The sequence below is a fragment of the Scyliorhinus torazame genome, chromosome 21 (assembly GCF_047496885.1).
Source record: "Scyliorhinus torazame isolate Kashiwa2021f chromosome 21, sScyTor2.1, whole genome shotgun sequence".
NCBI classification, from domain to species: Eukaryota; Metazoa; Chordata; class Chondrichthyes; order Carcharhiniformes; family Scyliorhinidae; genus Scyliorhinus; species Scyliorhinus torazame.
In genome coordinates, this window is record NC_092727.1 from 1,872,783 (window position 1) to 1,894,363 (window position 21,581).

Consider the following 21,581-nt stretch of genomic DNA (forward strand, 5'->3'; position numbering starts at 1 on the left):
GTGTCGTCTGCAAACTTACTAATCAGACCAGTTACATTTTCCTCCAAATCATTTATATATACTACAAACAGCAAAGGTCCCAGCACTGATCCCTGTGGAACACCACTGGTCACAGCCCTCCAATTAGAAAAGCATCCCTCCATTCCTACCCTCTGCCTTCTATGGCCTAGCCAGTTCTGAATCCACCTTGCCAGCTCACCCCTGATCCCGTGTGACTTCACCTTTTGTACTAGTCTACCATGAGGGACCTTGTCAAAGGCCTTACTGAAGTCCATGTAGACAACATCCACTGCCCTACCTGCATCAATCATCTTAGTGACCTCCTCGAAAAACTCTATCAAGTTAGTGAGACACGACCTCCCCTTCACAAAACCGTGCTGCCTCTCACTAATACGTCCATTTGCTTCCAAATGGGAGTAGATCCTGTCTCGAAGAATTCTCTCCAGTAATTTCCCTACCACTGAAGTAAGGCTCACCGGCCGTATGCCTTCTTGACTACCTTCTCCACCTGTGCCCCTTTCAATGACCTGTGGACCTGTACACCTAGATCTCTCTGACTTTCAATACTCTTGAGGATTCTACCATTCACTGTATATTCCCTACATGCATTAGACCTTCCAAAATGCATTACCTCACATTTGTCCGGATTAAACTCCATCTGCCATCTCTCCGCCCAAGTCTCCAAACGATCTAAATCCAGCTGTATCCTCTGACAGTCCTCATCGCTATCCGCAATTCCACCAACCTTTGTGTCGTCTGCAAACTTACTCATCAGACCAGTTACATTTTCCTCCAAATCATTTATATATACTACGAACAGCAAAGGTCCCAGCACTGATCCCTGCGGAACACCACTAGTCACAGCCCTCCAATTAGAAAAGCATACGTAAGGCTCACCGGCCTGTAGTTCCCTGGATTGTCCTTGCTACCCTTCTTAAACAAAGAAATAACATTGGATATTCTCCAGTCCTCCGGGACATCACCTGAAGTCAGTGAGGATCCAAAGATTTCTGTCACGGCCTCAGCAATTTCCTCTCCAGCCTCCTTCAGTATTCTGGGGTAGATCCCATCAGGCCCTGGGGACTTATCTACCTTAATATTTTTCAAGACGCCCAACACTTCGTCTTTTTGGATCTCAATGTGACCCAGGCTATCTACACACCCTTCTCCAGACTCAACATCCACCAATTCCTTCTCTTTGGTGAATACTGATGCAAAGTATTCATTTAGTACCTCGCCCATTTCCTCTGGCTCCACACATAGATTCCCTTGCCTATCCTTCAGTGGGCCAACCCTTTCCCTGACTACCCTCTTGCTTTTTATGTACGTGTAAAAAGCTTTGGGATTTTCCCAAACCCTATTTGCCAATGACTTTTCGTGACCCCCTTCTAGCCCTCGTGATTCCTTGCTTAAGTTCCTTCCTACTTTCCTTATATTCCACAGGCTTCGTCTGTTCCCAGCCTTCAAGCCGTGACAAATGCCTCCTTTTTCTTTTTGACAAGGCCTACAATATCTCTCGTTATCCAAGGTTCCCGAAATTTGGCATATTTATCCTTCTTCCTCACAGGAACATGCCGGTCCTGAATTCCTTTCAACTGACACTTGAAAGTCTCCTACATGTCAGATGTTGATTTACCCTCAAACATCCGCCCCCAATCTATGTTCTTCAGTTCCCGCCTAATATTGTTATAATTAGCCTTCCCCCAATTTAGCACATTCACCCTAGGACCACTCTTATCCTTGTCCACCAACACTTTAAGGGGCAATTTAGCGTGTTCAATCCACCTACCCGGCACATCTTTGGGTTGTGGGGGCGAAACCCATGCAAACACGGGGAGAATGTACAAACTCCACACGGACAGTGACCCAGAGCCGGGTACGAACCGGGGTCCTCGGTGCCGTGAGACAGCAGTGTTACTCACTGCGCCACCGTGCTGCCCATGTAAGTAAGCACTCATGATCTATATTGAAAATTACCTACATTTAGGTGAGATACAAAGTTAGTTCATAGCCCCAACTGGTAGTCTCCAGCCGTAATCAACATTGAGAGTTAAGAGACTGATCATAATGTTGCTTCTACAATAATTCCCCTGCAGTGTTCTCCGCTGGAGTACCAACTCTTTCCAGCTCCTGCTAGATTTCTTGTGCCTCTTTCCAATGGTTGCCTGTGATCGCCTTCACGGGGACCATGATGGATCGCTGATTAATCTCCCCGTGGGTTCCATAGAATACGAGTTCCCGTGGTGAGCGGGCAGAGGCCCACCCAGCTGGGGCTCATTAGCGGGACCTATAAATGTAGCTCCCAGACCAGGGCCGGTAGCACCTGGTAGACCCGGGCCGATAGCACCTGATAGTCCCGGGCTGGCAGCACCTGATAGTCCCGGGCCGGTAGCACCTGATAGTCCCGGGCTGGCAGCACCTGATAGTCCCGGGCCGGTAGCACCTGATAGTCCCGGGCCGGCAGCACCTGATAGTCCCGGGCCGGCAGCACCTGATAGTCCCGGGCTGGCAGCACCTGATAGACCCGGGCTGGTAGCACCTGATAGTCCCGGGCTGGAAGCACCTGATAGTCCCGGGCTGGTAGCACCTGATAGTCCCGGGCTGGCAGCACCTGATAGACCCGGGCTGGTAGCACCTGATAGTCCCGGGCCGGCAGCACCTGATAGTCCTGGGCAGGCAGCACCTGATAGTCCCGGGCAGGCAGCACCTGATAGTCCCGGGCCGGCAGCACCTGATAGTCCCGGGCCGGCAGCACCTGATAGTCCCGGGCAGGCAGCACCTGATAGTCCCGGGCCGGCAGCACCTGATAGTCCCGGGCTGGTAGCACCTGATAGTCCCGGGCTGGCAGCACCTGATAGACCCGGGCTGGTAGCACCTGATAGTCCCGGGCCGGCAGCATCTGATAGTCCTGGGCAGGCAGCACCTGATAGTCCCGGGCAGGCAGCACCTGATAGTCCCGGGCCGGCAGCACCTGATAGTCCCGGGCCGGCAGCACCTGATAGTCCTGGGCAGGCAGCACCTGATAGTCCCGGGCCGGCAGCACCTGGTAGACCAGGGCCGGTAGCACCTGATAGTCCCGGGCCGGTAGCACCTGATAGTCCCGGGCTGGCAGCACCTGATAGTCCTGGGCAGGCAGCACCTGATAGTCCTGGGCAGGCAGCACCTGATAGTCCTGGGCAGGCAGCACCTGATAGTCCCGGGCCGGCAGCACCTGGTAGACCCGGGCCGGCAGCACCTGGTAGTCCCGGGCCGGCAGCACCTGATAGTCCCGGGCCGGTAGCACCTGATAGTCCCGGGCCAGTAGCACCTGATAGTCCCGGGCCAGTAGCACCTGATAGTCCCGGGCCGGTAGCACCTGATAGTCCCGGGCCGGTAGCACCTGATAGTCCCGGGCTGGTAGCACCTGATAGTCCCGGGCTGGTAGCACCTGATAGTCCCGGGCTGGGACATTTGTTTTGTTTGCCGCGGTAGAGGTATTTTCAGTTTAAAATAAGCCAAATTGGCTTCTCATTCCCCGCCTCCTGGAATCATTACACTGGCGACAAGGATCAAGCACCAGATTCTACGCAGCCTTTTCGAAATTTCCAATGACAATTCCGGAAAGAAACAAAGTAAAAAGAATACACCTGGAAATGTCCTTGTTTGGGGAGGTCGAGCCTTATGATGTGGACATGTTGGACTGGCTCCAATATGCTGTACACATGTGTTACTTCCTCCAACAGCGTAGGAGGGGATGTTTGATGAATGTACGAATTCCAGATGTGTTGTATTATGTGTATTTTGTGCGGTAAGGGTTAAAAGCCTGGGTTTGTGTGTGTATGATAGCTGCAGTCATGGTATAAAAAATCCTGGTTTGCAAGACAGCTAGGCCTTTTGGGAGCCAGAGGTGAAGTTAAAGCATCGTAAAAGTGGATGATGGTCCTTTATGTATATTAAAAGGGTTCCTGCAGAGTAGTTAATTAGAGATTTTAGTGAGATATGATGTGGTTAATGGGAGGAGCCAGGGGTTGAAGCAGTCAGGCATTAAGGATTTACAGGGTTAGGTTACCGGGACAAACACACACATGCGATTTCCAGCTAGTATCTTTCCGAAATTCAGCTTTCGTCTTGCGAGGCTTGAGATGGTTTTCTCCAACAAGGTTGTCTACCTTCTCTGCAGACTCAGCATCATTTCAGCTTCACAGGAAAGATGTGCCTGGCACTCACTGCTTTCACTTATTTTAATAAATGTTTTTATTCTCCATTTTCACATTTTCCTTCAAAATTTACACCCCACCCACAGACAGTAAACGGCTACAAATACAAAATCAATCCCCTGAACAATACCAACGATCCCATCCTCTCACCACCCCAAACAATGGCCCACCTGTCAATATATGCATCCAATAAAACAAACCCTCCCACGGTGGAAACAAAAAACAAAGGAGAAAAAGAAAAAGGAGTCCGGGACCGCCCATGGTCACCATTAACCTATAGAGTCCTCCCCCCTACCCCCCTCCTACACTCAACGCCCTCCATCCTCTGAAAGAGTACCGTACATGATACCCAAGAGTTATAAACCCCCCCCCAGTCTCCAACTCCTTCCGTCCACTGCCTCTTGTAAAACTCCTCCCCCCAACCTCGGTTCCTTCCCCCCAACTTTCCACCCCGGCTAGACCACTCGGACCCTGTTCTGCCAGGCTCCGATGCCCGCAGCCCCTCCCCCCACCTCGCTCCCGTTCACTGGCCGGCTTAAACCGGCCAGCGTGGAGGCCCCCGCCCGGGTCCCTTGCCCCCTTGCCCGGCCCTAGGAAAGCCCAGAAATCCCCTTTTAGCACACAAACCCCGCATATCCACCTATGCACCAAAGAGCCCTCATTTCGAGTGTAAGTCCCATCACTTCCCTTGTCCAAATATATACAACAGTGGCTCCTTTAGCGCATACACCCGCACGCAGTGAAACAAAAAAGAAGAAAATACAGTCCTGAGGTTACATCGGCACATGGCCATTCCTCAATTTCTCAGTTCTGCCACAGTCCTTCTGCTTTCGCAAACTCCTCCGCTGCTTCCGCCGTTCCAAAATAAAAGTCCCTGAGCTTGTAAGTCACCCTCAGCTTCGCTGGATATACAATGCCGCACTGCACCTTGCTAATGTACAGTGCCCTCTTCACCCGGTTGAAGGCAGCCCGCCTCCTCGCCAGCTCCACCGTAAAGTCCTGGTATACACGTATACCAGCTCCAGCCCACTGCACCACCCGCTTCTGCTTGGCCCAGCTCAGGACCTTCTCCTTTGGATTATTCAGCTTGAATTGAATGAACGTGGTCAATACGGAAGCACAGAGTCACTGCCCTTGGCGGCTCACTCGCCTTTGGTACAGGCCTCCATGACCGAAGAGCCCGATCCAGCTCATATCGGGAGGGATCCTCCCCCTCCCCCAATAGTTTCGCCAGCATCGCGGCAAAATACTCAGTCGGCCTCGGTCCTTCAACTCCTTCGGGCAGCCCCACAATCCTCAAATTCTGTCGCCTGGATCTGTTTTCCAGGTCTTTCATTTTTCCTCACAGATCCTTGTTAATCTCCATCATCTTCCGTATCTCCTTCCCCATTGAGGTAAGTTGATCACCGTGCTGCAATAATGTCTCCTCCACTTCCTTCAGCGTCTCCCCTTGCTCTCGCACCTCCGTCACTGCGCTCGCCACCTCCGTCGTCACCGGGGAAATCGCCTCCTCCACTAACGCACTCAAAACCTCCCTCATCTCCTTCCTCACCGTCTCCATGCCTTTTGCAAACTGCCTTTCGAATACCGCAGCCATCACCTTAGTTATTTCTTCAGCCGTAAGCAATGCAGCCTCCCCTGGTGCTCCAGCCTCCATTTTCCTTGGTGACCCTGTGGTGACCTTTCCACTCCCCAACGGACCTTCAGCTGTTTTTTTTACAGCCATTTCTTTGCTCACCCTCGACATTTTTCTTTACTATGCCTTCACTCTGCCTCCTCTGTGCCTTCTCCCTGCTTTTGCCGCCTCCGTGGACCCTGGGACCGGGCTTAAAGCCCCGAAAATGCCGTTCCCGAACGGGAGCCCTCCATTGTGCAGCCGCCTCCCGCCCGCTGTCACCGGAAGCCTCCGGCACTCGCTGCTTTCACAACAATAGAACAGTTCTTTCCCTTCAGCGCGAGCAGGAGAGAGAGAAACTGTTCTTTCTCCTTCCAAGGTGTTATGGGCCAGGGGGTAGAAACTCCAAAGTGTATTATGGAGTTCACCGGACCTACAACCTTTATGTTGACTTTGGCTAGGATGAGAACAAGAGCCTTCTCTTCAGGTGTGATTCATCGGTCTTCCCAGACACTTTAATCAAAGCAAGCTTTATTCTAAGAACTTAGTTAACATTTATATAAACGCACAGCAAGAATTTTTATCAATTACAAACACAGATACCCACAGTTACAGTAATCTATGTATAACACTTAATGAAATCCCCCTTAACTGTTCCAATTCAAAAACAAAATCACATAAACCAAACCCCCTTTTCAAGGGCGTGGCCCAGCACTCTGCATTCTCACTTGAATAAGACTGGCTTTTCCTGGGATTCTGACCCCGTCTCACCAGCAGGTTTAAACCCTTCCGGAAAGCAAACTATATGTTTTAATTTACCAAAACAGCAGGTAGCTATAATCAATGGGTTTTTGACTGGAACAGATATTTAAAATACAAAGAGAGAGAGACAGACCAAAACACTTCTGTTATCTGTCTGAGTCCATAGCAGCCAAAACTGAAAGCGAAAGTAAAACTCACAGCCACAGCCCAGCTCCACCCACACAATGACATCACTGAAGCCATGTGATAAGACAAAAACCTTTCTTAAAGGGACATTCCCATGACAAAGGTCTAAACACTTCTGCCACGTTCTCTCAGAAAGCGTCATGCAGGAACCAATCACTGATCGTTGTTAGGCAGAACACTGTCCCTGACTGCCCCACCAGTTGCGATCTTAGGCTGGGTTGAGGGGGGGGTTGGGGGAGGGGGGCTGGGGGTGGGGGAAGGGGTGGGGCAGGGGGACACTCGCAAAGGCCCCCACATGCCTCACCCACCACTAGGACATTCAGCCAGGACATTCTGGCATCTCAAAAGATGGCAGGATAACCCTGGAAGCCTCCCCGGAGGACTATAAACATCAGTTGCAAGGCTGCTGTAAGTGGGGTCAAAGGACACGACCCAGGCAAGGCTGCCAGAATCAGCAGTATGCATGCCACCCAAGCTGGAAGCCAAAGCCACCTCAGGCCCATGCCTTGCATGTTTATCAGCCCCTAGAGGACAAAATGATGCAGCTAAGGTCCCCCGATAAAGATAACACTCTTGGTCAATGGCCATTCCCTAGAAATGGAGGTGGATCCGGGAGTTGCCATCTCCATCATCGGGGAACAGACATTCCGTTGTCTCTGGATGGGCATCTAAACCCTGGTTAGACCCCATTTGGAGTCACCGTGAGCAGTTCTGGGCATCACAGCTTAGGAAGGATATATTGGCCTTGGAGTGAGTGCAACGTAGGATTACAAAAATAATACCTGGACTACAGGAATTAAGTTACAAGGAGAGGTTAGACAAATTAGGCCTGTTTTTGCTCGAATTTAGAAGGTTAAGGGGTGCTTTGATCGTATTCAAGACATTAACAGGGAAAGATAGGGTAGATAAAGATTATTTACACTGGTTGGAGATTCTAAAACTAGTGGGCATAGTCTAAAAATTAGGGCCAGAATGTTCAGGAAAGGGTGGTAGAGGTTTGGAACTCTCTCCCACACACAGCAGCTGAAGCTGGAACAGTTGCTAATGTTAAATCTGAGATAGTTACATTTTTGTTGAGCAAAGATATTAAGGGATAGGGGCCAAAGGCAGGTATATAGAGTTAGGTCACAGATCAGCCGTGATCTCATTGAATGGCAGGACAGGCTCGAGGGGCTGAATGGCCTCCTTCTGTTCCGATGTAACGTAAAACGCACGACCACAGGGGTGAGGTGAAAAGCACAGAGTAAGCTAGATAAACATACAGGCTAGAACGGAATAGACGGTCCATGTGGTGCATAAACACCAGCATGGAGCCATTGAGCAAATTGGTCAGTTATTAAGCTGTACATTCTCTGCATGTTAGACAAATTATTAGGGGACAAACATCCTTTTACTTGGACTGTGCAGTGTTATTAACAGTAGACATACACAGTACCTTTGTGTAGGAATCTGACAGCACTTCCATCAAGATATCAGGCACCAACTCATCTCGAAGCACCTCTAAAATGAACAAGTCCAGAAAGTTCCAGGCAAATGATTTGTTTTCCCTGAAGAAACTGCATGCTGCAAATTCCTGTGAGCAGACCAGATGGAATAAAATCACACGTTAGCGCCGTGCTCAGGGTTAGCCATTGTGGCAATATCTCTCTGCACTGCCTGAGTGCGCTATGGTGAACTCCCCCAGTTTAACACTTCACTGTGGGCAAGGAGAGAATACATGGGAGTGATTCCATTCCCAGGAAGCTCCACCCCAGCAAACAGACCAGGAGACACTGGTAACAAGCCTGAGGCACAATTTTTATCTACCAGCCAAGTAGATGCCCAGGAAGTCAAAGAGCGATATGAAGCAAAATACACATTCCTGAAGTAGTATTTTGCACATCCACAATGCAGGGAGTTTTCAATGCCATCCATATGTCTGGGGAACAGGACATAGTGGCAGTCAGAGGAGCCAGGCAGCCCACCCAACATCTGTCGAACTCTCAGCAGCTCTCTGACGAACTATGGGCTGGATTCTTCGCTGGCGGGATTCTCCGTTACACCGACAGCGCACCCACCACCGGGGATTTCCCGACGGCATGGGCTGCCCACAATAGGAAACCCCATTGGCCGGCAGGAGGGGTGGAGAATTGTTTGGATTGGGTGGGGGGTCAGGAGTATGGATTGGAGTGCACCTCATTCTGTTCTCCCCATCTACCTCCTGGGACATCAGACAAGAAGCAGAACTCCCTCCTTCTGAGATCAGCAACTCAGCATTGACCCGGGGTAATAATCCTTCACTCTCTTACCCGCTGAAGCCCTGGGCTGTGGCTCCAGGTCCCTGCCTCCTCATGGCCTCCGTGGTCTTGTTGTCTAACCGAGGCACTGTTCTGAAAACAAGTACAATCAGTCAAGTTCAAATCTTCCTGTACTTCCATATTGATTAGAAACAGTTAAGACAACTAAATTAAATTAATCTTGTTTTTTTGTGCTGCTGGTTAAGGGAGGAATGTTTACGGACCACTCGGAGTCTTTCCTCTGCCTCTTCAGGCAATACCATAGGGACCGTGTCCCTCTCTACTTACTACTCTGGAGGTTGAATTCACAAGTTTCAGATCCAGAAAAGGCTCAACTAAGCCAATTGTCCTTAAAATTCCAGGTTGTTTGGGGTTGCACGTTCCTTCTCCAAACCCATGCCCAGGAATAAGCCTCGTTCGACTGTTGGGAACAATTTCCAAAGACAAATTAATCTCTGGGGTGCTGCTGCAAATTTGAAAGATTTTCAGGAATTGACAGAGCTGCCCCTCAGGCAGGTTCGGTGAATTCACTCGTTCTGTGCTTCATTGGGGAAGAGGCTCAAAGGTGTGCAGTTCAAACCCACAATCAGCCACGGTCATACTGAGTGGCAGAGCCAGGGGGCCTGTGGGCTGCTCCTGCTCCTAGATTTATTGCTTCCTTTGATCATGGCTCCTAAATAAAGTGTAAAATCAGTAAAAGACCAATAATAAAAGTGGCTGCATTGGCCGAATGTGTTACAAATTACTGTCAGTACTGCCCTTGCACAAATACATAATGCACTCATGCTAAATTTCTTTCTGCACTATTTTAACGCAGGTGTTAAACTTTATGGGAAGTACTGGTTATGATTGTATCAGACTTAATAGAACAGATATCAGCTGTGGCTCGTGGTAACGCTCTCACTACTCGATCAGAAGGTTGTGGGTTCAAGTCTCATTCTAGAGAGTGTTGTTCTGAGGGAGCAATGCTATCAGAAGTGTCATCTGTCAGGTGTGATGTTAAACCGAGACCCTGTCAGGAGGATATAAACGACCCCCCTGCAATATTCGAAGAAGAACTGGGGAGTTCTGCTGCTGTGCTAGGGTAATACACATCCCCATCAACATCACAAAAGCTGATTTTCCAAACGCTGCCCTATGGGGGATGGTTGTGAGCAGATTGGTTGCTGTGTTTCCTACATCACAACAGTGACTACACGTGTTAGACGTTATTGGCTGGAAAGCACTTTTGGACATTCTGAAGCTGCGAAAGGCGCTACAAAAATACAAGATCTCTCTTTAACTCTTAAGCATTTGAACATGAATTGTGCTGACTATAATCTCTCCTACTCCCTGGCAGTATGGTGACGCAGTGGTTAGCACTGCTGCCTCATGGTGCTGAGGACCCCGGTTCAATCCTGGGTCACTGTCTGTGTGGAGTTTGCACATTCTCCCCGTGTCTGAGTGGGTCTCACCCCCACAACCCAAAGATGTGCAGGGTAGGTGGATTGGCCGCGCTAAATTGCCCCTTAATTGGAATATTTTTTTTAAAATAAACAATATCTCCAAAATGCAAGTTGAGATTATTGGCTGTCAGAACGTGAGGCTGACAGGAATTCTGATTGTGCACACTGCCCACGAGCAAAGGAATAGGAAAGCTGACAACCATTCTTGCTGACTGGGGGTGTGTGGAGTTGGAGAACTTTTGGGAGGATGTTTAGGAACTATTGAGGATTGAGATGAAGCTGGACCCTATGGTGGCGATTTTGGGTGATGGGTGATGCCGGAGCTGCTGGAGGGGGTGGGAGGCGACTGTCATGGCCTTCGCCTCTCTGATTGCCCGACAACGGATGTTTTTGAATTGGAGGTCACCCACGCCACCGGGGGGGTCAGGCACACCGCCGGGGGGTCAGGCACACCGCCGGGGGGTCAGGCACACCGCCGAGGGGTCAGGCACACCGCCGGGGGGGTCACCCACGCCGCCGGGGGGGTCACCCACGCCGCCGGGGGGTCACCCACGCCGCCGGGGGTCAGGCACACCGCCGGGGGGTCAGGCACACCGCCGGGGGATCAGGCACACCGCCGGGGGGGTCAGGCACACCGCCGGGGGGTCAGGCACACCGCCGGGGGGTCAGCCATGGAGGTTTGGTGGTGGACGCTCATGGCTATATTTGAGGAGCTGTTGTCAGGGGAGGGGGGGGGGGGGGTGAGTAAATTGGGAAAATGTACAAACTGTGCTCTGTTGGATGTTAAAGTTGTGTTCTGCTGTTGAACATGTTTGGAATAAACTACCGATGACTCTCCAGCTGGGAGTTTGAGTGCCAGGAGAGAAGCGCAACACCTGAACACACCCAGCTCGGGTGCCATCCATACTTGATTAGCCTGTACTCGGTGCCACCTACAGGGGACAATAGCCATTTCGGGGCACTGAAGAGGTCTGCACACTGTGGAACTGTACCCCAGCAAAATCAAAACGCTCCAACAAAGAAAAGGAGACTTTGAAAAGAAGAACCACCTTTCTGAGAAAATAACAACAAAAATCTCATCATCAATCACATAAACATAAATCTCAAACAGCCTCCTCTGACAGAATCTTACCGGCAGCAAGCGACCTGAGCAGAGAATCATGCCAGAGTCCCGGATGTCACAATATTCTGGTTGACTGACGGGTTGCTGAGAACTGCAGATCGCTGACTTCCTCAGAGTCCCCTTTCTGTTCAAAGAGCAGATTCATGGAAAACAAATCACAGGGATCACGTTGAATTGTATCACCAAAATACTGCCATGCCATGAGTCATGATCCAGTATTATTTTAATAACAATATACGCATTGCATGATCTTTTTAAACCAAGTGTAGATCTCTTACCTGCCATTGGTCTTTTCACTGGACAGCGGAGGGACAACTACCCGAGGGCCCCGTCTCAGATCAACCAAGGGTCTGTGAGAAACTCCATCAGGTGTCGTCAACAGCCTAGGAGAGCAAGTTAGTGCCGAGGAGGAAATGATCACCCAGCTAATTCCAAGAAGACAACAAAGTATATTCAACATCATACAAAGCAAAATGGGGAGGGGGCAAGGGCTGAGGAGGGACAGAACAAACAGACAGGAATGTACGGAGAGTGAGAGGTGGACATGGTGGGGAGGCCACTGTTTAAGCACCATTTCTGAGCGTCATGAGAATGGCAAAGCTGAAAACAGCTCCGGATCTCATATTTTCTTCATTCTTTGTGACGATCGACTGTTTAGAGTTCCTTAAATTTAAGCTTCTGATCAGCATATGTCGTGAACAGCAAGCTGCATTTTGCATTATGATTGAAAGAAGGATTGAATAAGTTTGGCACAATCCTTTGATTTTAGAAGATTGAGGTCTCTTTTTAACTTGAGCTGTTTAAAATGGTAAAAAAGTTTGATAGGGTAAATAGAAAGGAACAATGTCCTCAGCTGGGGCAAGTGCAGAACAAAAGGGGCCATATATTCCTGACCCATCGACCACAATCAGTATGGATAAACAACAACACCTCCTTCATGATAGTCCTCAATACCAGGGCCCCGCAAGGCTGCGGACTTAGCCCCCTACGATACTCCCTGTACACATATTGTGGCTCCAACTCCATCTACAAGTTTGCTCATGGTACGACTGTAGTGGGTTGGATCTTGAACAACGATGAGTCAGATTACAGGAGGGAGATAGAGAACCTAGTAGAGTGGTGTAGCAACAATCTCTCCCTCAATGTCAGCAAAACTAAAGAGCTGGTCATTGACTTCACTCCTGTCAGCATTAGCGGGGCCGAGGTGGCGATGAAATGAAAATCGCTTATTGGCACAAGTAGGCTTCAAATGAAGTTACTGTGAAAAGCCCCTAGTCGCCACATTCCGGCGCCTGTTCAGGGAGGCTGATACCTCCCCTCCCGGGGAGGATGGTTGACAGCTTCAAATTCCAAGGGATGCACATCACCAACAATCTGTTCTGATCCACCCACGTCAATGCTACGACCAAAAAGCGCAACAGCGCCTATACTTCCTCAGGAAACTAAGGAAATTCAGCATGTCCACATTAACCCTTACCAATTTTTACAGATGCACCATAGAAAGCATCCTATCTGACTGCATCACAGCCTGGTATGGCAACTGCTCAGCCCAAGACCGTAAGAAACTTCAGAGAGTCGCGAACACCGCCCAATCCATCACACAAACCCGCTTCCCATCAAATAACTCTGTCTACACCTCCCACTGCCTTGGGAAAGCAGGCATATTATCACACAAATGGTTGTGAACTCTCTCTCCCAAAAGGGTGAGGATTCTGTGGGGGTGTTCAACTGAAACCTTCAAGACTGAGATTGACAGATTTTTGTTGGGTGAGACTATTAAAGAATATGGAGAGAAGGGAGGTATATAGAATTGGCATGCAGATCAGCCATAATTTAATCTAATAAGGGATCAGACCTCGGGTAGTAAATAACTTAGTCTGTCCCAGGAAATCTTGGAAATCACCGTACCTGGGTAGATGAGATGGGGAATGCACCTTCTGCCTGTTATGCTGGGGGGTTGAATGGACACGTGGAGGAGCATCTCTGGCCACAAGGTTATCCCATCCTGCCCGGGAAACGAAGCCCAGCTGCTGTCGAACACGATTTAAACTGCAGAGAAACACACAGTGCAATCAGAGTCTGTCACAGAATCCCTGCCGAACGTATCTCAACTCAGCTGGCAGCCCTCTCACCTGACAGAAGGTCACGGGTTTGAGCCCCAATCCAAAGTCTTGAGCAGAAAATCTGGGCCAACATTCCCAGTGGTGTACTGATGCAGTGCTGCACTACTGGATGGCATGTAAAACCCTCTCAGGGGCTCGCTACACACACGTTGGCTCTGCTACAGTCAAACTATTTTAAAAGCCTGGTTTGTTTCAAAGCGCTTTGTGACATGTGCCATTGAAAATGCTAATCCTTCTTTCCCAATAGGTAGGAAGCAGGTGAGTTGCCACAAACAACAATAATTTGAACAAAAATGCAATGAGAAAGAAAAGTCAAAGTTAAGATCCAACTGTGAAAGAAAAAGACCTTACTTGTGGTCTTAAAGGATTGCCATATCAGAACTCCACTCAAAAAGCTTTCTCAAAAGGTCTGAATGCCTTAGCTCCACCCAGCACTGACTGCATCTCCCCAGGCTGAAAACACATTAACTCCCCAGGAGCTCCCCTAATCAAACAACAGTGCATTAGCCCAGGCTTTTACGATGGTCAATTTCATCTTGAATGTTTCTGGTCTTGCAAAACAAGATTATTTTAAAAACATGACCACTGCAGTCAAACACACTCTAACCCAGACTTTTAACTCTTAAATTGCCAAATGTTTATAATCTAATATATCTAAAATCCTGCATTCGTCACACAGGAAAGTGTACATTTGCCATCAGCTGTATCAGGGGAGAAAGTGAAGCATTTTGGAAAGAAAGGACAAATGAAGGGGATCAAATTGTCAGTGTCCCTAAGGCAGTATCAGGTCTAGAGTCAGATGTTTGTAGCATGAAAACAGGCCCTTCGGCCCAGCTTGTTCATGCCGCCCAGTTTCTATCACTAAGCTAGTCCCACTTGCCTGCATTTGGTCCAGATCCCTCTATACCCACCCTGCCCTTGTAACTGTCTGTTTTTTAAAGGAAAAAATTGTACCCGCCTCTACCGCTGCCTCTGGCAGCCCGTTCCAGATGCTCACCACCCTCTGTCCGAAAGTATTTCCCCTCTGATCTCTTTTGTATCTCTCCCCTCTCACCTTAAACCTATGCCCTCTAGTTCTAGACTCCTCTACCTTTGGGAAAAGATGTTGACTATTTAACTTATCCATGTTCATCATTATTTTATTGACCTCTATAAGATCACCCCTAAGCCTCCTACGCTCCAGGGAAAAAAGTCCCAGTCTATCCAGCCTCTCCTTATAACTCAGACCATCAAGTCCCGGTAGCATCCTCGTAAATCTTTGCTGCACTCTTTCTAGTTTAACAATATCCTTCCTATAATAGGGTGACCAGAACGGAACACAGGATTCCAAGTGTGGCCGTATCAATGTCTTGTACAACTTCAACAAGACGTCCCAACTCCTGTATTCAACATTCTGACCAATAAAACCTAGCATGCTGAATGCCTTCTTCACCACCCTGTCCACCTGCGACTCCACCTTCAAGGAGCTATGAACCTGTTCCCATAGATCTCTTTGTTCTGTAACTCACCCCAACTCCCGACCATTAACCGAGTAGGTCCTGCCCCGATTCTATCAAACAAAATGCATCACCTCACATTTATCCAAATTAAACTCCATCTGCCATTCATCGCTCCACTGGCCCAATTGGTCAAGATCCTGTTGCAATCTTATACAACCTTCTTCACTATCCGCTATGCCACCAATCTTGGTGTCATCATTCCTAACCATGCCTCCTACATTCTCATCCAAATCACTAATATATGTAACAAATAACTAGACCAGCACTGATCCCTGAGGCACACCGCTGGTCACAGTAATGAGGGGAGGCTGTGACGTAGTGGTATTGTCACTGGACAAGTAAACCAGAGGTCCAGGGCAATGCCTTGGAAATCCAGGTTCAAATCCCGCCACTGCAGATGCTGAGCTTTGAATTCAATAAAAAAATCTGGAATTAAAAGTCGCATGATAACCATGAAACCATTGTTGTAAAAACGCATCTAGAAGGAAATCTGCCATCCTTACCTGGCCTACATTTGACTCCAGACCCATAGCAATGTGGTTGACTTTTAACTGCCCCCTCAAGGGAAATTAGGGATGGGAAATGAATGCTGACACGTCCCATAAATACATTTTTAAAAAGCAGTAACTCGCTCCTTGCTGGGAGAATGAACCACACCAGGCCCTGCTTTGAGCCGGCTTCTATGAGTCTTTAACGCGCTTCAGCTGGGCCTCTGAGCTCCAGCTGGTGCCACTTGTGTCTCCAGCTGCCTGTGGTCCCTCCCAAAGCCCAAAGTCCCCTTCAGCCGCCAACAGTTGTGGCTGTCTGCGCCGCTTTGCCAGAGACTGTGCTTCCACTTTCAGCGGCTCTGGCTTGGACGGTGTGCATCAGTTCGTTGACTGCCATTTCTGGCCAACCTCCGGAGTGTTATTGCTGGGACCTCGATCCCGGACACGATCTCGTCCGTAGGCACAGGCACTTCATGTCCATTTCAGAGCCAAGGTCATCCTCCTCCTGCTGGACTGGGCGCGGGATATAAACGGTTGGGACCCCAGGTGGAGTGGTTCCTGGCACGGAGGAGGTGTCAATGCTGATGGTTGAATGTTGTGAAGCGCAGTTTTCGCCTCTTCCAGTGGTCGAAATGCCCTGAATCTTAACCTTGTACGAGGCCGATCCAGTTCTCTCCAGCATGACACCTGGGAGCCAAAGCTGTGGGTTTGAGTGAAACTGCCAGCCTGACGTCCTCAAGTCACGGTGCCTCCTGCTGCACCTCCACTTTCCTGCCAGGTTGGGAATGTGAGACTCAACCGGGTTCTGAGCCTTTGGCCCGTCAACAGCTCTGCAGGGGCAATTCCATCATCACATGTGTCATTGTGGAGTAGTTAAAAAGGAACCACGCAGTCGCGTGCCCATGGAACCCTTGTTTGTTTTTTTATGCTCCTTTTGAAAGTCTGGTGCGGCCTTGCTGCAAGGCCGTTGGATGAGGGATGGTACTGGGCGGTTCTAATATGCCAGACACCACTCTGGTTTAGCTCACTGGGCTAAATCGCTGGCTTTGAAAGCAGTCGAAGGCAGGCCAGCAGCACGGTTCAATTCCCGTACCAGCCTCCCCGAACAGGCGTCGGAATGTGGTGACTAGGGGCTTTTCACAGTAACTTCATTTGAAGCCTACTTGTGACAATAAGCGATTTTCATTTCATTTATGTGGCAAACGCTTCACGAGTGAAGGGTGTCCCATTATCCGTTATCACAACGTCAGTGATCCCATGGGTGCAGAACGCGCACCGGAATTTTTCTACCACCACCCTGGATGTTGTTGAGGTCATCTTGTACACCTCCAGCCTCTTTGAGTGGGCATCCACAATGATGAAGAACTGCAGTCGCGCCCATGGCCGTCCCAGCCACTCCCATGGATGAAGATGCCACTGGCGGGAGTTTCTGATGCTCCTGGCATGCCGGGCAGCTGTGCCCGGTCCTCTAAATGTCCCCATCAATGTCGGGCCGACAGACATATCTTCACCTTAGAAGCCTGGGTGCCCACTGTGGAGGTCCTGCAGCAGGGGCTCCGAACCCTGCGGCAGGATTACTACGCAAGCTCCCCACAATATGACAGTGTCCTCCACGCTGAGCTCCGAGAGCTTCTGGGCAGAGGGCCGGAGAGCCACAGGAAGGGTCCCCTGCGTTTCACTGCTCATAAGCACGAGGCCAAGTTTCATCAGTCCCGGATCCCACTGGGTCCATGCGCGCACCTGGGAACTGTTACCGCATGGTATCCATAAAGTTGAGAGTTGCAACCACTTCAGTTTGTCCATGTGCTCCTTCTCTATGGTGCCCGTGATGAGCACATTGTCCAGATCGACGGCCACCTTCAGCAGGCCCTGCTGGATGTTCTCCATTACCCGCTGGGAAATCACCTGGGCCAATGAAACCCCAAACGGAAGGCAAGTGTATTCAAATAATCCCCTATGGGTGCTTATGGTCACAAATTTCCTGGCCGCTGGATCGAACTACACCTGTAAATAAGCATGGCTCATCTCAGGCTTCATAAAAGAACATCCTCCTGTCAGTTTTGCATATAGATTCTCCACTCAACAAATCGGGTACGTCTAGGCGTGAAGCTCTGTTCACCCCGAGCTTAAAATGCTCCCAGAGTCAAACACATTTATCAAGCTTAATTACCCACACCACATCCATTCCGCAAATTGTACAGGACGTATGACCCCCAGATCCTTCAGACGCCGAAGCTCCGCGTCAACCTTGGCAAGCACTGCATGAGGGACAGGCCTTGTCCTCAATACCGGGGCTTATCATCGGGATGGACCTAGATATGGACCTCGGCCCTTTTATCCTGTCCAGACTCTCCTGGAACAGTTTGGGGTATTTTCCCAGTACATCGCACAGATTCCCGGTGCCCACCTGAAATACCTGTTGCCAGTTGTGATGGAGGACCCGCAACCAGTCATGCCCCAGCAAACTGGGCCCCGGTCCCTGTACCACAGCCAAGGGAAAATGGACCAACTGCTGTCGTGTGTTACCGGAGTTACGGTGGTCCCCACAATCTTCAAACATTCGCCGGTATAAGTCGCCAACCTCACTTTGGTCACAATGTCAGCGGCATGATCCCTGCGTTGAGTCACCAAAACACTACGGAAACGGCCGCTCCAGTGTCCATTACCGCAGGGTGACCATTTACTTGTACTGTCACCCGGGTCAGTGCTACTTTCAGGGCCGTGACACAATTCAATTGCATCAAACGGTCCTCCTCATCCGGGGCTAATTATTATAATATTATTAATGTGCAAGGCTCCGGTTCGCGGTGATCTCGGCGGCTGCCGCGGACAACGTTCTCTGTGCAGAAACTTGCCATCACTTGTCCTCCAACCACACATCTGGCACTGTGGCCCGCTCTCCCCTTCTTCCTCTCTGCATGCTCCCGCGACAGCGATAGTTCAATTGTCCGTTTCAGATCCAAGGTGGGTCCCGCCAACAGCTTCCATGTCTTTTATGCCGCACACTAACCTATCCCTCAACATTTCAGAGAGGGATGGCCCAAACTCGCAATGTTCAGCTGGATGCCTCAGACAGGTCAAGAAATCATTGACCGATTCACCTGCAGATTGCATCGCTATATTAAATCTGTACCACTGCATGATCATGGAAGGTTTAGGTTGTAACTTTCAGCTACTAAAGCGACCGGCTCATCAAATTATTTGGAGTCCAGTGCGGCCGGGTAAGACTTTTTATGGTCCCAAAGGTCGGAGCCCCGCAGGCGGTCAGGAGGAATTCTTTCTGGAGTCTTCCCCCAAAATCCCATTATCCTGGAAAGAATACCTCATGCGTTCATAATACTGGCTCGTCTTCCAGCCGCACCGAAGGATTGCAGTTCCACAAACAGTGGCATCCTGAATTCTGCAGTCTCCGGGACTGTAATCCGGGCAGCTAGGCAGTTCCACAAGTAAGTCCGGAGGTTCCTTTTGTCCTCGTTGCCAGTTTAGTAACTTGAGGAAGCCATTAGTAGTAGAACTAAGAATTATTTAACAATATATAATATTCTGCTCACAGCAGTAACTCTGTCCCGCTTCAATCATTGCTGGGAGGACTAACCACACCAGGCCCTACTTTAGGCCGGCTTTTATGAGCGTTTTTAAAGAGTTTCAGCTGAATGGTATCTTCCCCGTCTCTGTGAAGCTCATACTCCAGGAGTCCTTGCGTTGCGCAGGTCAAAGAGACACAGCCTGAGTGAGTGAGACACATCCAGAGTGGGAATTTGAAACTTGGTAATTCGGTGCAGTGAGGTAATTCGGTGCAGAGTGGGAGAAGGTGCTTTTTCCCTACTGTTTTGTTCTCTCTCTTTCTACGGGCCTAGTTTTGGGAGCCGTTCGGAGGAGGAGGAGCAGTCTCTGTGTGAGTATAAAAACCTACTTTAACCCGGGGATCGCGGCCTAGTTTCGGGAGCCGTTCGGAGGAGGAGGAGCAGTCTCTGTGTGAGTATAAAAACCTACTTTAACCCGGGGATCGCGGCCTAGTTTCGGGAGTCGTTCGGAGGAGGAGGAGCAGTCTCTGTGTGAGTATAAAAACCTACTTTAACCCGGGGATCGCGGCCTAGTTTCGGGAGTCGTTCGGAGGAGGAGGAGCAGTCTCTGTGTGAGTATAAAAACCTACTTTAACCCGGGGATCGCGGCCTAGTTTCGGGAGCCTTTCGGAGGGGGAGGAGCAGTCTCTGTGTGAGTATAAAAACCTAACGGTAACTTCCTGTTTTCCACTTTTTTTTTCAAAAGTGATGTCAGAGGGAAGCTGTGATCTGATTGGTTGATAGCAAATCTGCCCCAAATTTAAAAAAAAACACAGCTAAACTCGTAAACTTAAATTAAACTAATTAATTAATTAGAGATGGCTGGTCAGGTGATTTGCTTGAGCTGCTTGATGTGGGAGCTGGCAGATCCCATTGCGAGCTGCAGCGACCACATCTGCAGTAAGTGTTGGCTGCTCGAAGAGCTCCGGCTCAGAGTTGATGAGCTGGAGTCTGAGCTTCAAACACTGAGGCACATCCGGGAGGGGGAGACTTACCTGGACATTGTGTTTCAGGAGGCAGTCACACCTGTCAGAGTAAGTAGTTTAAATCCTGCCAGTGGCCAGAGACAGCAGGGTGTGACTGCAAGTCAGGCAGGTAAAGGGAACCAGCAGTCAGGAACTCAGGAGCCTCAGCCCTTGACCCTGTCCAACAGGTACAAGTCACTTGCTCCCTGTGTGGATGGCGAACAGGGCTGCAGGAAGGATGAGTAGGCTGACCAAGGCACCATGGTTTAGCAGGCCATTCAAGGGGAGGGAGTAAATAGGCAAGTTGTAGTTGTAGGGGATTCTATTATCAGGGGGATAGATAGTATCCTTTGTGAGCAGGATAAAGAGTCCCGCATGGTATGTTGCCTGCCCGGTGCTAGGGTGCGGGACATCTCTGACCGGCTTGAAAGGATACTGGAGAGGGAGGGGGAGGATCCAGTTGATGTGGTCCATGTCGGTACCAACAACATAGGCAAGTCTAGGAAAGAGGACCTGTTTAGAGATTATAAAGAGCTAGGATTCAAATTAAAAAGCAGGTCCTCAAGGGTCATAATCTACGGATTACTGCCCGAGCCACGTGCAAATTAACATAGGGAGGCAAGAATAAGGGAAGTTAACACGTGGCTGAAAGAGTGGTGTGGGAAAGAGGGGTTCCTTTTCATGGGACACTGGCATCAGTTTTGGGTCAAGGGGGACCTATACCATTGGGATGGTCTCCACCTGAACCGAGCTGGGACCAGTGTTCTGGCGAAAAGAGTAAATAGGGTGGTCAATAGGACTTTAAACTAGAGATGGGGGGGGAAGGGAAAGTCAGGGAATCAAGAGGTGAAGTAATCAGTGGGAAGCATAACTGCTTAGGAATACAAAAAAGCACGAAAAGACAGAACTCCGGAGAGGTTACGATAGTCCCCATCTCACAAAATATGACGCAGTGTATGGAAAGGCTCAGTAAACCAAGGTCCACCACACTAAGAAAACAAAAAGGGACGGTCAATAGAGAATTAAAGGTGCTATATTTAAATGCACGCAGTGTACGGAACAAGGTAGATGAGCTTGTGGCCCAGATTGTGACTGACAGGTATGATGTGGTAGGCATCACAGAGACGTGGTTGCAGGGGGTTCAGGACTGGCATTTAAACATCCAGGGATTCACAACCTATCGAAAAAACAAAGAGGTGGGCAGAGGTGGCGGGGTTGCCTTGTTAATTAGGAATGAAATTAAATCAATAGCACTAAACGACATAGGGTCAGATGATGTGGAGTCTGTGTGGGTAGAGTTGAGGAACCGCAAAGGCAAAAAAACCATAATGGGAGTTATG

The 21,581-nt window shown here is 49.6% G+C and overlaps 1 protein-coding gene across 3 annotated transcripts in view; it reads right to left on the reverse strand.

The window, feature by feature from the left end:
• LOC140398096 (uncharacterized) overlaps positions 1 to 21,581 on the reverse strand; it is a 75,285-nt gene that overhangs the window by 48,288 nt on the left and 5,416 nt on the right. For all 3 annotated transcript variants that reach the window (XM_072486334.1, XM_072486333.1, XM_072486335.1), the window contains exons 3-7: positions 13,512 to 13,652; positions 11,882 to 11,986; positions 11,613 to 11,727; positions 9,048 to 9,128; positions 8,195 to 8,332 (exon numbers count right to left, since the gene is read on the reverse strand). In XM_072486334.1, the coding sequence (XP_072342435.1) occupies positions 8,195 to 8,332; positions 9,048 to 9,128; positions 11,613 to 11,727; positions 11,882 to 11,986; positions 13,512 to 13,652 (580 nt within the window). The remainder of the gene's footprint in view (positions 1 to 8,194; positions 8,333 to 9,047; positions 9,129 to 11,612; positions 11,728 to 11,881; positions 11,987 to 13,511; positions 13,653 to 21,581) is intronic.